Genomic DNA, 15,295 nt, shown 5'->3' on the forward strand with positions numbered 1-15,295 from the left:
TTCGATTTTGGTAGACATGAATTTTTTTTAAACACGGACCACCTGTCAACACATTTGCCTAAGTGTATTGTACATGTAAGGATGGTGTGAACACCGTTCTGCTCTCTGCAGCCGTCTTTACACGGCACGGGTTGCATATTTTTACGAGCTGCTAGCCAAAGCTAGACAGGGATTAACTGCACAAAAAGCTTAGAAAGTACGTGACTCGATGCAGACAGGCCGTTAAGAGAGGCATACTGTTGGAATTTCAGAGATAGCATTAGACTCGGATTACCAGTCGTGCTACTCTCATGTCCGTCCAGCGCCGCTGTGTCCTGGCCGTCTTCCGTAGCTTCAGCTGAAGGTGACCAATAGCTAGCTCATTGAAGTTGATCATGATATGACTGGCCAGTAATCATTCTCTAATATGCAACGTGACCATGAATCGTATGTATTTTATAGCCTTGCGTGTTTTTAGCGCTGTGCCGGTCAGCCTGGCCCAGCCTGACAAGATTGCAAGCTCTAATGACCTGTCAACCTCTGGCAATGGAGCTGCAGGTAAGTATGCCCAAAAATACGGCTATTTTATACACTTTCAATTTTTGAGAGATACGGACAATTGGCTAATAGGACCACGGCGTACTAGCTTCAATTTGAGGCTCTTACGAATTGATAAGCCGTCATTCAGGTAGCCATGGTTCGCCCGCTCACCTCTCGACTCCTTGCTCTATGCCATCTATTTTGTTTCCTCTGAATCTTTTTATTTAATCCATTGACATATTACTTCAAATATTTCTGATTGGTGTTCGTGTCTCGGTCAACTCGTAAAAAGTTAAACCAATTTCATTATTATCAGCTGGCAGCTCTCCAAGCTTATAATTAATATCATGACCTTCAAAATTAGCTACATATGTGTTCACCTGTTTCTCAGCAAGGAAAGCACTGGGTTTGCACTGGGTTTTAGACAACTTCGTAGAACAGAATACAAAAAATTCGATTATTCAGCCTGGAGTGTCCATTTATTGCACATCGATCGCGTCCTTCGTGGTTAAAGATTCCTCATCTCTCGGTACTTCTAGCTCCTTTTCGTGTGATTTACTAAATCTAATCAGCTGGTGTATTTCTTCGTTGTCTCCGACTACAAATAATAGTACGAGTATTTTACTTGGTAGAATGTGCATATACATACCTCTCACTGGCTGCATTTTGATGTTTTGCTTTCCTTTTCAACTTCTGTAACTTCACCGCATTCAAATCGTTGGTCAACCGCCAACGACCTGGAAGGTTCGCAAAGATAATAACGAGACACACAACTCCACCTAGAAGAGTAGGTATCAGAATCAGATCACGCACGGAGAGTGTCATAATGTCCGGGCCAGACACCACAAATTCGTCAGCCCCTGGGAGCACGGTTCGTTGGTCTGCTGAGCGAACCAGATTCGTGATGTTATCTCGTCCGAGAGGGCTGATTAAAGTTGAATCACTTAAAATGTTTCGGGTCATTAAGTAGGCTATATTAACTAGACGAGAAATATCATTTTCAATACTGCAAAGCTCGGCATTCAATGCCTGGGAGACGGTCAAAGTTGAAGATGCCAGGGCCGAACGACCCAGCAGTCCACTTAGGGTCAAAACCATTGGCTGAAACAGATACTGTTGGAAAGTCTGAGTAAGAGGACTTGAGAGATCTCCATGTGTCAAACTGTTTAGAGACTCAGTTGCCGACGTGCTTCCTTGGTAAGTCCAGGTAGCATTTTCCCAACAGGATAGCCCAGGACGGCCACGGCTTATTGTATACGCGTAGTCCACAGGGTTAGAACCAGAATGCTCCGTAAGGTACCAGGGGTCGTTACTAGGCGTAAAACTGTATCGACCAAAGGAGGTCACGATCAATCCGAAACTCGTATTTGAAGCACTATCATCAGAGATGGGTGCTATAACCTGTTTGACATATGGCGGCCCTTGAGCCTCTGAGGTGATGGTTTCTATTTGGGATGAATCGTTATATGCCTTATAACCGTCTGTCTGAATATTCCCTGAATCCTGCGGTCCGGTATACCACGAATAGTCTGTGAAACAGGAGCCAGTGACGTTGAATTGCAAATCAGGTGTCCGTTGGAGGCCAAAATCAGTACCAGTTATCCCGTAGCTATATGTAAGGCTGACCATGGATGAATTACCGGTTCCTCGACTAACTGAGTCGAAGAAGACTGTGTCGGCGGGGATTGTGCTCATCAAAGCCACCGCACGTAGAGCTACCGGGACTATCAGGCTGTATATCTGAGCCAGCAACAGTGGAGTCGTATAATTATCTGCCAGAGGTGGCACGAAGATTGCACTGCCATTGACAGGGGCTCGAGTGCCGATCTGTAAAGAATGAGTCTTGAGGATCGGGACGACAAGGGATGCAGCGACTATCATAGCTGCCAGTACCATCCAAAGAAATGGATACCAGCGCTGAGGCGATTTTCTCATTTTACACAGTTGCTGGAGTGTGAGAAGCGCCACGGCTCTAGGAGAGCTCTTAACATTCCAAATGCCGGCGGTTGTGGCTGTTGAGTCTGAATTCAAATCATCAGGGTGGTCATATTTTCGCAGATACATACCCACCCCGATTATGACAATAGCGGCCCAGAACTGAGTGAGAATGGCCTTCATCATCATTGTATACAAAGAAACCAAGATGAGGCCATGAGACTGGGAGAGCGCAACAGCGTCTTTGGTCCCATCACTCCAGGGCATGGGAAATCTCTTCGTGAGGAGATATGCATCTGAAGAGACCTGCTGATCCATGATGGTGAGGTGCTTCGGGGTGAGCGATGAAATAGCTATCACTTGAGATGTTTGAGGTTGCGCGAAGCGGGGTCTTGGATATGGAGAAGTAGAGTTAGGTGGAGCTATAAAGAGAAATATGCTGCTCACCTCTTTCATAACAGCCTGACAGTCTTTGAGCCGCAAGTGTGTCTTGTTGGGTTTAGCGAGGCCTCCGATTCTTCGTGGCTAGCTGGGTGTGACTGACAAACCAATATGCATTAGTTACCCTACCATTTCATACGCCTAAAACTGAAATTATTACCTGACTCGTATTAATGTATTTCATTTACACATGTTCCATTAATTGGCAAAGAGCCCCTGTCCATGGCTATAATAGCAGAGCAAAAGCCTTGAGTGGTAAAGTGCTTCCTCCTAGAGCCAAAGTTGCATTTTCTAGCCCAGCCTGAATTTGCCAGGATCAATGCAGCTTCCTCTTAGCCCCTGTAGGTTGATCCTGTTGTTTCTTCGCCTTCCTGAATAAATAAAGCAGCCTTGTTCTAGTAAAAGTATAAATAGATACTTAGGTACTTCGTCGCCTGGTGAGAAACCTGGTCTTGTCTTCTATCTAGATAGTCTAACTCAGTCAATTGATTCCACTGAAGTTAAACTTCATTTGTATCTCCATCAATTTCTCGATTGAAAGTAACTTTTGAATTTCGGCAACATGACTCGTCGCTCGTTTCTCACTTTCTTCCTGCTGGTCATATCGGCGACCGCTCAGAACATCACTCTCTTTGATGCACTTCGTTCAGTGAACGCATCTTTGTTCGCTGACTGGATCCAAAAAAATCCTGAGCTAGCTTCTTTTTACACATCAAGCAATGTTCAAACAGTGTACGCACCAACTGATGAGGCATTTATCGCGTTCAACCGCACAAACGGCGGCGAGTTACAGCACCGTCTTTGGACCAGACAAGGAGTCGACCCGGCCTTAGCAGCCCGATATCAGGCTATGAAAAATAGTGAAGAAGTTTTCAATGGGGGTTCCTCATCGTCAAGTTCCTCTACGTCGTCAAGTTCCTCTACCTCGTCAAGTTCCTCTACCTCGTCAAGTTCCTCTACCTCGTCAAGCTCTACTACGTCGTCAAGTTCCTCATCAACGTCTGGTTCAGCTTCGTCGTCGAGCCTTTCCTCTACCTCTCTGACTTTTCTCTCTGGAACGTCGAGTTTACCATTCGGGCCTTCCACCACACTTTCGTCTTCTCCATTGTCAACTCCTTCCTCATCCTTGACATTGATTCAATCAAATCTGGACGGGCCCTATGAGGGTTCCCAACCCGTCGTTCAGGAGACCATAATTGTTTACGGTAACTCAGTCTCCAAGCGTGATTCGTCCTCTACTTCCCGAGTTGTACTTCGTTCAGGCCTAGGAAACAATGTGAGCGTTGTCACGCCAAATATCCGTTACAACGGAGGAATCCTCCATACCGTTGATGGGTAAGTATTCGTTCCGTAAGAGTGGCCTCGTCATAATCCACTAACCTACTGAGTAGATTTTTCACACTCCCCCAATCGTTCAGCAGCACATTCAACCAGACCAACACAACCAGCTTTGCTCAAGGGCTTTCCAAGACTGGGCTAGGAACTGCGATTGAGAATTCGACAGCAACAACAGTCTTCACTACTTCCAACGAAGTGTTTCAGGCTGGAGTAGCTAATAGCACCAATACAACACTTTCCAGCACCTTGTCAAACCAAATAATTCCCAATTTTCTCGGATATTCGCCCCTCCTCACCAACGGGACCGTTCTTACTGCACAATCGGGGAAGAATATTACCGTGACCATACAGAACGGGGACTATTATATCAACAATGCTAAGATCATCGCGTTCGACCAGCTTACATCCAATGGAGTCGCGCATGTGGTGGATAGTGTATGTGTCTCCTTGTAGTTCTCTATTTCTTTCTTATTGGACTGCCAGCTACTAACTGGGAACCCCGCAGTTCATTAATCCTTCCAGTGCTCCCCCGGTGCCCGTCTTTACTGGTGCAGCCGTGTCTGATAAGGCGGGCGACGTGTCTACCGGAGTGCTGTCAGGCTTGTCAATGCTCCTCGCCTTTTTACTCTGATTTTTAAGGAAGTTGAGCATCAGCAAATAAAAAAACCTTGCTACTGATTAGCTGCAGATTGACACCGGTAGCCTGCAGCTGCCAACATCGATGATCGCTAAACGCCCGAACGCCCGAACGTGCCAATAATAACGGCGGAACGCCTCGCCAATATCTTCCTTGTCCAGACTTTTGAGTCCCGTCCTTTCAATACGGGCTAGCTATAGTTCTCTGTCTGCATGGTACAGCAGCCACACTATCCCCTTTTCTGACGGACTTGCTTTGCCGCTCATCGGGAAACTGGCAATAATGGTGGTTGAATTATGCTCTAGACTCGGCTCTTTGCATTAGCTTATAATACTTTAATAATAAATTAATTCGCGCCGCCCCTCCCCAATCATGATCCAAGAAAGCTATTTCCTGTCACCTAAAATTGGCTTGTACTACCTTACCGGTGGGATGTCATTTTGTGTGTTGTTTATTAATCCTAACTCTGCAGACTTTCGGACCATACATAATAGTACGTTATAAATCATAAATGACTGATATGATGTGACTGTCTTGTAACTAAAATTTGAGCGGATGAGGTGTTTCATATTCATCAATACCACCAAGAGAAACTATCTAATCAACGATGTGCAAGACTAGGTAAGCCCAATACCTAAGGCATCAAAAGAAACTGTCTTTATCGAACGCTTTTACGAAGTCTGTCGGTTCTAAAATATCAACCCCGCGGTGGAGGTGAAGATATCAAGCAATTCTGCGGGGCTGAGCTTGGCTGGATCTCTTGTTTCAGTATTATTGATGGGAGGAATTGACAGGCGAATCAGGAGTTTGACGCGCGCCCCCTATCCAGGGATTGGCTTACGGTGCAGTGCAAGCCTGTATTTATTGAGATCATACGCATATTCCATTTGTAATTATAGGAAAGTTATTGTTCGCCTGGGAGTTATCCTAGTCATCTGCATCTATCTAAATATAGGAGCGGATAATTCCCTCCATAGTTGTCTCATTAATTGCTGATGATAGCTTTTGTGGCGATTTCTAGATCCTTTCAAAGACACACTAAATTCTTATGATAAAAGGGGTTGAAATTTTTGTAGAATTGAAAGCTTTTTTCCAGTCCCTACCCAAGCACACCTCCCAGGATGCACACAAATACGCGCTGAACAAGCCTAGTAAAGCGTCTTTATAAAACAACATTATTTGATAAAATATCCCTCCACTATTGAACGTTTTAATGCATATGTCGTTAATGTCCTAGTAGTATTTGGGTGGGGATATCTAGAGTTTATGAGTGTCGAGTTTCGTTTAACTGTTCTTAGTCGGTAGACTTGATCATGTTGTAGACTTCTTCTTCTGTTAAGATGGACTCCCAAGTCTACCCTAGATGCATTAAGTTTCTAATACAACCCGCTTAAGGTATTGAGAGAATGTCCCGGAAAGAGAGAGGAAAGTTTCATATAGCCAGTGGTTCGCTGGATTTGACTTTATGGTGACACCTTATAAATAAATAGAAATAGAGTGATGCATGAGGAAAGGAGAGTAAATGTTAGTTTTGATAGAAGATGATTTGGAAGAAGGTGATGAGAACTACTAAGATTACTAGCGTCTAGAATTTCTCAGCTACATGATGTAGTCCCAGAATAGAAAGGGTATATCTAAGGTAGGCTTTATATGTAAAACTCTTCTAGATATTATATTCGCTACTTCAAAGACATTATAAAAACCTAATGCCATAACAAACTGCTCCTCATAACTTCATGAAGACTCATAATCTAGAGGTCTTAAATTTCTCTCTTTGGATAAGTCACTTTCTTTCCAATGCTAAGATCAACTAGAAATTTCTACAGGATTCTGGTGGCAATATCTGGCTGTATAAATTAACGCTTCGCCCCAGACGCCTCTTTTACGTAGAGATTAGAAAACATAAGAGAATGATGTTACATGATCTTTTATCGGAAGTAGAACTTATGGCCAAATATAAGGAGGTTGTGTATATATCTACTATTTTCGGAAAAGCCTGGTTATTATATCACATTTGCGATATTTGGTGATTTTAAGGGTGGTATGGATACTCCCACTCTTCAATGGCGTGCTGGGGGAACAGTGGGCGGATCTCGGAAAAAGGACTCCTGGTCTTGGCTAGATACCTGCCAGTTATTAAGCATAGCCGAAGCAGACATAGTATGAGGGTGGATAGGGCCTAATGTTTCATGTTGAAGCTGAATACAAGATTGGAGGAGTTCTAAAGCCTCCACATCTTGACCTTTCTTCTTCCAAGAATATGAGAGATGCCACATACTCATCAGTGTGTCGGGGTGGTCAGCTCCCAGCACCTTCTTATAAGTAGTGAGCGCCCGCTGATGCATCGCTTCAGCCTCTTCATACTTCCCCTGCTTGTTAAGCACTCCACCAAGATTATTAACACTTGTCAGTGTGTCAGGATGGTCAGCTCCCAGCACCTTCTCACGAGTAGTGAGCGCCCGTCGATGCATCGCTTCGGCCTCTTCATACTTCCCCTGCCTATCAAGCACTCCACCGAGATTATTAATACTCCTCAATGTATTAGGGTGGTCGGCTCCCAGCAATTTTTTACAAGTAGTGAGCGCCCATCGATGCATCGCTTCGGCCTCTTCATACTTCCCCTGGCTGTAAAGTACTAAGCCGAGATTATTGACACTCGTCAGTGTGTGGAGGTGGTCAGCTCCCAGCATCTTCTCACGAGTAGTGAGCGCCCGTTGATGCATCGCTTCGGCCTCTTCATACTTTCCCTGGCTGTTAAGCACTTCACCGAGATTATTGAGAATTATCAGTGTGCCGGGATGGTCGGCTCCCAGTACCTTCTCATAAGTAGTGAGCGTCTGTCGATACATCGCTTCGGCCTCTTCATACTTTCCCTGGCTGCTAAGCACTCCAGCGAGATTATTGGCACTCGTCAGTGTCTTGAGGTGGTCAGTTCCCAGCACCTTCTCACGAGTAGTGAGCGCCCATTGATGCATCACTTTGGCCTCTTCATACTTCCCCTGATTTTCAAGCACTAACCCGAGATTATTGACACTTGTCAATGTATTGGAGTGGTCGGCTCCCAGCACCTTCTCACAAGTAGTGAGCGCCTGTCGATGCATCGCTTCAGCCTCTTCATACTTCCCCCGAAGATAAAGGTACCAACCGCATCGTCCAGAAATCCTCGCACCATTCAACAGATCTTCTTCCTCAGACTCCACCAGGAACTGCATCACTTCTTTTAAATGTGGAAGAAGCATCTGACAAGTGGTCCATGTTTTGTAATCTCCACTAGGAAATACTGCCTCCATCACTTGTCGGGCATGTTTTGCCCATATATTAAACCGATCCTGCTGCCTCAGCCACTCTCGGATTGATAATTGTATAAGCCGGTGCATCTCAAATGATTGTCCTCCAATCTCAGTCCGGATCAAAGAAAAGCTCACTAGCGGAGCCACTGTATCCTCAAAGGTCAATCGATTCTTACCCTGGTTGATAAGATCCTCTGGAATCCCCTGTCGGTCAAACATACTCATAAGTGCCAGCAGATCTGCAGCTGCAGGGAATACACGATGGATCTGGTCAAATGAGATTTGCCATGTGTTGATCACTGGATGCCGGATACTCCCATCTCGCCGGAGATCTTTGGCGTCATCATATTTCAGAAGACGCTCCTGATTCGACTCACTTTCCTGGAAGAGCTCTAAGTAAGTCGACACTTTAATTCGAGGTGTACGATTGGCAATGTATGCACCAGCTTGTGTAATTGCCAGAGGGATGTATTCAAGTGCCTCCACTAGCCCTCGTGCTTCACTTTCAGATGATTGATCTATATCAATACGGGTTTGGAGTAGAGTGAGTGCATCGTCGACACTCATTGGTTCCACTGGAATCACATCGCCATATGTCCCCACCAGATTCCGTGCCGCCATTTTATTCCGTGACGTGATCAGAATTGATCCGTGTGACACCTGAGGCAGATAACTTGCCAAGGACAAGGGTGTATTTCCACCAGAGACATCAAAAAAAATGTTGTGATTATCTGCGTTGTCTAATACCATCACCCAGTGGCCATTCCTCTCATCCCCCAGCCATTTATTAACCAGTTGAAAGATATCAGTTTTTGGATCACTCCTTTCAGGGATCTCCGCTACAGACGCGATTTCTCGGTAACCTTGCTCAAATCGAACAGTATCACTCGCGTGGATCCAAAATGTCCATATGTTTGGTGCAGATTCTCGAATTCGGTATGTGTGCTCGATCGCTATCTGAGACTTCCTAGGACGTGTTAAAATGATTATATCATAGTATACCATCATATTTGACTTACCCCACCCCTCCTAGGCCAACTAGCGCTATTCGTTTATGATATCGTCTTTGCCTTTGTTGACTATTTTTGTTGATGGCCATCAGGATATCTTCTCGACCAACAAACATTTCATCCTTCTCAAAAGGGACGGTTGAAGAGGGCCAAGGCTTATCTGGTATGTGCCCTTAAAGCGAATTTCATCAGCATTACACAAATATACATATATGTTGTGCCGGCATACTCATTGGTAAGATCTGATACAAGACTGCTTTAGCATAAGCTGCTGCCATGGCCGCAGCGTACGGTTGCCATTCCTTGTTTTTATATTCATCTCCATAATCACAAACCCCTCTGATGACGCCAACTGGGATTTGATTCATGGTACCAGCGGCCTCCATCTCCAGACCAATCACATTATATTTGTTTCGCAACTCATTTCTTTGCTCAGCATCCTTCATCAATTTCTCTCCAGATCCAATCGGTCCGTACCATACGCGCACGCGTTTCGAGTCGGGCCGCTGCTCTCGTTTAACAAGGCGCTCAGTCCCATCTTGATCAACCTCATAGAGATAGTCTTGGTCTTGCCCTGGATCAATAAATGTGCCACTTGTATGCTCCTTGTCTTTGATTCTCTCATAAAATGGTAAGAAAATTTCTGTGTCATTGGGCGACTCAATCTTGATATGACCAATTGCCGCTCTAACAATCTTTTCTGTCGTAGCTAATACATGTCCGTAACGCAATGGTTGAAATCCATCCTTTGTTACCTTTCCTAGATCGTATGCGAAAAGGCCCGCACTTTCACCTTCTGGGAGTCCCACAAGAACATCGCCCAGGCGGATATCACGGGGTGGGATTCGTGAGAGATTGGGAAGGCCTGCTGCAATACCAACCAAGAGACCAAACCGTATGTTCGGAAAGAATGTTTTTATCTCGCCTGCGAGCGCGGCTGCTGACCCTGTGCCATATGGTTCTCCTTGTGGTAATGTGGCAATAATCACATTATGCTCGTTGATATCGCCGGCGTGAAATAAATGGTTGTAGCCGTGCCTCCACGGAAATCGCCCTCGATGGCGGTTGTCCAATATGTGCAAGGCTGCTCGTGCCTCAATCTCGAGCGGGGCGATCCATGCTACCGTATAAAGATTTGGGTCGAGCTCCATTGACAAGTCAGTAGGTTATCGTTTACTTATCATTTAATTCTGGTACGGCGTATTTGAAATATCAGAATAAAGGTCTTTGCGGGAGAATTTCGTTGGTTGTTAAGACTGGCGAGGCACACTTCAGCTGCGGGGTCAAACCAGCTCAGCCACTTCTGCATGCCTAGCCTCTGGAGTACATCGCCAGGCATTTGAGAGGGCTGTGTCGCGATGAAGATTCATCACTTTCACGTATCGTAGAATAAGGAATCATAACTATCATGCTATGATGCTGGTTAATACGTTACATTTCCAGAGGAATAAATATATCGGAGAATTCCCAGGCAGATAGATTAAGGACTCCGTCCCAAAGTTTGGAAGTAAATGTATTCTATATTTCATATTTCGTTCTGAAATCCTGATAACACTGCATGAGTTCGCTATCACAGTGACAAAGTCATTCTCAGTCAGCACCATGACCTTGGTGGAGATTTGTATTATTGACATTGTCTTACTTAGGCTTTGTTGCCTTCAGAAATAGACTTACTGGGCGGAAACATCGATGAAGGAATGCTGAATTCGGAAGTTAGGGTTAGATGTTTTGTCACGTGCTATGCTCAACATCCGAGACTCCTTGCCCTGGGCCAGAAATGGACGAATTGAAATGATGTATTTTTTTCTCAGGTATGATTCTTTTTGCGGTTTGATGTCAAAAAACACCCTCCAAAACTTGGTAGATAACGTTTGGCGCACTGACAGTGGACTCTCTATGTAATGATAGGGCCTTATGTATTGACTGGAAGCCTAAATGGACCCAGAAACCTTAAATAAACAATAAGCTTTTCCCGCCCAGAAGGGAAAGAGATAAAGAAAACAACTCCACGCTGAATATGAATAGATACAGATTTTATGCTTACTCGATGTGATCGAGTCAGCGGGCCCTTATCTACTTATCTGCCAGCCTTATCAGCAGTGGTAGATAGGCGGTGGAGACACGCGGGTCTTGGCGTTTGTTTGGAGCTTAGCGGCATTAGCCTCTTTTAGCACTGCGACATCACCAGATCCTATCTACGAAGTCTTCGAGAACATTAGAGAATCCCAGAATAGCAGCTCATGCTGCTCCTGAATACGTCAATATGATTGACTACCTAGCACGCCATCTTAGTGTTCTTGGTTTCTCCATGTGCTAGGGTCCTGTGGAAGTCGATTCGCCCACAGGCCTTCCCTACACCGGCGATCGCCAGGCTAAAACGTCATGATAAGCGACCAAAGAGACCCGCAACCCCCGGATTCAGCTTGCCCGCTTTTTCCACCTTATCACAGGCTAGAAAGCCGCCCAGATAACGTCTCGATGACTGGTTGGCTGCATTGGTGCTTCCTGATTCTTTTCTGGCGCTTGTCTCGCTGCTGTGTCACTGGTCGGCGATCCGGTGCGCTCCCCACGCGGCCGGCCGCCATGGATCTGATCTGCTCTTTCAGACCGTGTGGGAGAGAGATATATCTGGTGCGCGCTCCCACATGACGAGTCTTTCTGTCGTCACTGCTTGGCTGTTGTTTTGGCCGTCCTTGTTATTGTCTGGGGTCGAAAGTGAAGGTCGAAGCCGGCTGTAGAGAGCAATTAGCTGGCAGGCCTAGGATCCCGACTTGTCTCTATTCGCTTTCTTTTTAACCGAACGTGTTGCTTGCCGTGCGGCCCTTCCATTTCGTTCATTGTAAATTTATACACCAGTCGATATGGCAGCCAGTCACTATCTTGACAAGCTGGCCGTCAGCAGCGAGCCGGGTCTCACCAATGCCCAGCTCATGTTAACCAACGATGACTTGCGACCAGGTGAGTTTCGGAAGCTATTTTCATGTCGCTTCATTGCACATTCTAACGCGTCTACCAGTCGAGCCCGAGCGCAGGAAATGGGGGTCGTGGAATTTTGTGGCCTTCTGGGTTGCCGATTCAGCAAACATTGTACGTTTTGGATTGGTCTGAGGCATCCGCGGAATACAGAATACTGATTCCGCCCTATTGCAGAACACTTGGATGATTGCCTCTTCGATGATTACCTCTAGCGCAACCGGTACAATTACGCTGGCATGGTGGCAAGCTTGGATTTGCGTCTGGGTCGGGTATTTTATTGCGGGCTGTTTAATTTGTGCCACCGGTCGCATCGGCGCTCAGTACCATATTTCGTTCCCCGTCGTCTCTCGTGCCTCGTTTGGTATCTGGGGCTCGCTGTGGCCTGTTTTCAATCGAGCGGCTATGGCTGTGGGTCCTAATTTCCATCTTGCAAGGTCGAAGTCACTCAAGCTGACCACAATATACAGTGTATTTGGTATGGTGTGCAGTCATGGATTGGAGGTTGGTGATACCCTCTCACTTGTACCGACAGATCATTAATTTGTAACAGGTGAATGTGTATCCGTCATGATCGAAGCTATCTGGCCCAGCTATGCCAACATTCCCAATCATATCCCCAGCTCGGGAACTACCACTAAAGATTTTGTGAGCTTTTTTATATTCTGGTTCTGCAGTCTTCCAGCAATCTGGTTCCCTGTCCACAAGATCCGCCACCTATTTACAGCAAAATCTATCTTCACGCCAATTGCCATGATCGCATTTTTCGCCTGGTGCATCCGTCGTGCCAATGGAATTGGGCCCATCATCCACCAGCCCTCTACTTTGCACGGCAGCGCCCTTGCGTGGGCAGTCATCAAGGGCATTATGTCGTCGATTGCCAACTTTGCGACACTGATTGTCAACGATCCTGATTTTTCGCGCTTCGCAAAGACTCCCAAGAGTGCATTGTGGTCCCAGCTCATTTCTATCCCTTTCGGATTCGCCATTACCTCTTTCATCGGCATCATCGCGTCATCTTCCTCGACTGTTATCTTTGGCACTACCATCTGGAATCCGCTGGAACTGCTGTCTCAGTTCCTTGTCGGCGCAAGCTCTGGTGAGCGGTTCGGCATTTTCGTTATTGCTAGCGGCTTCACGCTGGCCCAACTGGGAACAAATATTGCTGCAAACTCGGTTTCTGCTGGCACGGACATGACGGCACTGCTACCGCGTTTCCTCAACATCCGTCGTGGAGGGTATATTTGCGCGTTGGTTGGATTGGTCATGTGTCCGTGGAATTTGGTGAACACCAGCAACAACTTCACGACATACCTCTCCGCCTACTCCGTCTTCCTCTCCTCGATTGCCGCCGTCCTCCTGTGCGACTATTACGTCGTCCGAAAAGGGAACCTAGATGTTAAGGAACTCTACAGTGCCCGCAAGCGCTCAACCTACTTTTACACATACGGCATCTCCTGGCGAGGATTCGTTGCCTACATCTCAGGCATCTTGATCAACATCGTTGGATTTGCCGGAGCCGTCGGCCGCACCGTACCAATTGGCGCGCAATACATATACAACGTGAACTATTTCGCCGGCTTCATTGTTTCTGCTGTAATCTACTACGCGCTTTGCCGTCTATTCCCAATCCCCGGAATGAGCAATACATGGAGCGAGGTCGACGTCGATGTCGATAATCTCACTGTCGCTTATGGCCAAGAAGTGTTTGATGAAGAAGGCCGGAGTATTCCTGAGTATGAGGAGGCGTTGAGGGACAACAAAAAGGACAAGAGTAGCGGGTATGCCACTTTTTAGATCTTAGATGATGATATTTTTGTGTATTAGACAATCAATATATTTTCCATTCTTTCATCTTGTTCTTTCGTGTCTGTGTTTATTCTAATTCCTCCTGTCAACTGGTGTTTGGAAGATTTACTCCGTCAACTGTACCGTACGTAATTTGTCTTTGCTCCTGCCATATAACCTCAAGTAAAGCGGTATTGCTCATTGTAGGCTGCCGTCGCTGTAGTTCGGTTGCATGACGACCTATGTGGGGAGTCTTAGTTGTGGCTTAGCGGCAGGCGCCGGGGAGAAAGGTTGTCGGGGAACGACAAGGCCAAAAGGGGTATAGAATTTGGTCAAATATCTAGGGGTTTTATATTTTTCTAAAATATAAAATATAAAATTTAATCAATTTACAAAATCATAAAATTACAATTTTTAAAAAAACTAAGTATTTCTAATTAGCTTTTAATATAAATGATCATTTAGATAAATTAAAAGAAGATGTTGAGGGAACTAGAAGAGCAGGCATTCAACCAGCCAATCGGTGCCTAAAAGAAACAAACAAAAATCGACGAGGCGCTTTGTGACTCATAACTTGAAGGTCTAGGTCGTTGACTATTGGAAAAAAAGCAGTCGGGGAGCCAGAAAGGTAACGGTTGATTCGGTTATTTGACTAGGCAGTCGTTGCCTACAGATCAGAAAAGCAATTAAGAGAATAAACACCCAGGAAACTGTAAAAGAGGCGTTTTATGACTCACAAAGTGTGCCCTGGATCATTCAAATATTGGAGATGAAAGAATCGGAGAGCCAATAAGAGAACAGCTGCTTTGTTAGTATTAACAAGGCAGCCGCTGCCTAAGACAGAGAGCTGATATTCCTGGAATCTCCAATACTTAAGAAGGTCCTGAGATCGCATTTTCTGCAATGCCAGCACTCAGACTGGCGAAAAGGGTCTACTCCACTCATTTTTTTTAATTCAAAAGTATTGTCAAAAGTCAACCATGACCTCCGCCAGCGCCCTTCCTCTGACCCTCAAGTCGATCAGCTCAACCAAAGTCGAGGAACTACACAAACAACGCGCCATTTTTGAGGCTCGCAAAGCAAAGATCCTGCAAGCCGCAAATGTAGCCCCAAGCCTGCGATCCAAGGCTCAGGCGCTACTAGAAGGCGTGACGAGTCTGACGGGTTATCCCAAGGATGCCTTTGACGAAGATGATATCGACAAGGACGTAGACGACAGCTACTCAACCAATATTCCGCATATAACATCTCTATACTCCCATTTAGATTGGCAGAGAAGCGGTAATATTAACATCCGGCGCTTCCTTCTGCAGAGTGGTCATGATGCGTCTGTCTCAGATGATGTTCTCCGTGAATGGATTGCG

At 45.8% G+C, this 15,295-nt stretch overlaps 5 protein-coding genes across 5 annotated transcripts; 2 read left to right on the forward strand and 3 right to left on the reverse strand.

Moving 5' to 3' along the window:
- Nucleotides 1-871: 871 nt before the first annotated feature.
- BGW36DRAFT_376139 (uncharacterized protein) lies at nucleotides 872-2,279 on the reverse strand. The gene is made up of 2 exons (XM_046215850.1): nucleotides 1,169-2,279; nucleotides 872-1,077 (listed from the first exon to the last, which is right to left on the reverse strand). The coding sequence occupies exons 1-2, from the start codon at nucleotides 2,212-2,214 to the stop codon at nucleotides 999-1,001; spliced, it is 1,125 nt and encodes a 374-aa protein (XP_046072925.1). The 5' UTR covers nucleotides 2,215-2,279; the 3' UTR covers nucleotides 872-998.
- Nucleotides 2,280-3,357: 1,078 nt separating this feature from the next.
- On the forward strand, nucleotides 3,358-5,238 carry BGW36DRAFT_376141 (FAS1 domain-containing protein). The gene is made up of 3 exons (XM_046215851.1): nucleotides 3,358-4,230; nucleotides 4,287-4,668; nucleotides 4,739-5,238. Exons 1-3 carry the CDS (start codon nucleotides 3,458-3,460, stop codon nucleotides 4,862-4,864), a joined length of 1,281 nt encoding a protein of 426 aa, XP_046072926.1. The 5' UTR covers nucleotides 3,358-3,457; the 3' UTR covers nucleotides 4,865-5,238.
- Nucleotides 5,239-6,765: 1,527 nt separating this feature from the next.
- BGW36DRAFT_448418 (uncharacterized protein) lies at nucleotides 6,766-9,411 on the reverse strand. Its single transcript, XM_046221749.1, has 2 exons — nucleotides 9,180-9,411; nucleotides 6,766-9,127 (listed from the first exon to the last, which is right to left on the reverse strand). Exons 1-2 carry the CDS (start codon nucleotides 9,284-9,286, stop codon nucleotides 6,931-6,933), a joined length of 2,304 nt encoding a protein of 767 aa, XP_046072927.1. The 5' UTR covers nucleotides 9,287-9,411; the 3' UTR covers nucleotides 6,766-6,930.
- On the reverse strand, nucleotides 9,365-10,321 carry BGW36DRAFT_293956 (nucleoside phosphorylase domain-containing protein; the record flags this gene model as incomplete). Its single annotated transcript, XM_046211047.1, has 1 exon — nucleotides 9,365-10,321. The coding sequence occupies one exon, from the start codon at nucleotides 10,319-10,321 to the stop codon at nucleotides 9,365-9,367; it is 957 nt and encodes a 318-aa protein (XP_046072928.1).
- Nucleotides 10,322-12,031: 1,710 nt separating this feature from the next.
- Nucleotides 12,032-13,940, forward strand: BGW36DRAFT_293392 (putative uridine permease Fui1; the record flags this gene model as incomplete). Its single annotated transcript, XM_046210995.1, has 5 exons — nucleotides 12,032-12,128; nucleotides 12,187-12,257; nucleotides 12,321-12,554; nucleotides 12,614-12,647; nucleotides 12,697-13,940. The coding sequence occupies 5 exons, from the start codon at nucleotides 12,032-12,034 to the stop codon at nucleotides 13,938-13,940; spliced, it is 1,680 nt and encodes a 559-aa protein (XP_046072929.1).
- Between the last annotated feature and the right edge of the window lie 1,355 nt (nucleotides 13,941-15,295).

The sequence above is a fragment of the Talaromyces proteolyticus genome, assembly GCF_021365285.1.
Source record: "Talaromyces proteolyticus strain PMI_201 chromosome Unknown BGW36scaffold_5, whole genome shotgun sequence".
Classification (NCBI taxonomy): domain Eukaryota; kingdom Fungi; phylum Ascomycota; class Eurotiomycetes; order Eurotiales; family Trichocomaceae; genus Talaromyces; species Talaromyces proteolyticus.

What these genes read in the sequence shown, in the direction of transcription:
- BGW36DRAFT_376139 (XM_046215850.1), bottom strand. Translation starts at nt 2,214, where the DNA reads ATGAGCACAATCCCCGCCGACACAGTCTTCTTCGACTCAGTTAGTCGA. An exon ending in CAAAATGCAGCCAGTGAGAG is followed by an intron (nt 1,078 to 1,168) that starts GTATGTATATGC and finishes GATTAGATTTAG; the next exon opens with TAAATCACACGAAAAGGAGC.
- BGW36DRAFT_376141 (XM_046215851.1), top strand. Translation starts at nt 3,458, where the DNA reads ATGACTCGTCGCTCGTTTCTCACTTTCTTCCTGCTGGTCATATCGGCG. An exon ending in ATCCTCCATACCGTTGATGG is followed by an intron (nt 4,231 to 4,286) that starts GTAAGTATTCGT and finishes CCTACTGAGTAG; the next exon opens with ATTTTTCACACTCCCCCAAT. An exon ending in TCGCGCATGTGGTGGATAGT is followed by an intron (nt 4,669 to 4,738) that starts GTATGTGTCTCC and finishes GGAACCCCGCAG; the next exon opens with TTCATTAATCCTTCCAGTGC.
- BGW36DRAFT_448418 (XM_046221749.1), bottom strand. Translation starts at nt 9,286, where the DNA reads ATGTTTGTTGGTCGAGAAGATATCCTGATGGCCATCAACAAAAATAGT. An exon ending in GTTGGCCTAGGAGGGGTGGG is followed by an intron (nt 9,128 to 9,179) that starts GTAAGTCAAATA and finishes AACACGTCCTAG; the next exon opens with GAAGTCTCAGATAGCGATCG.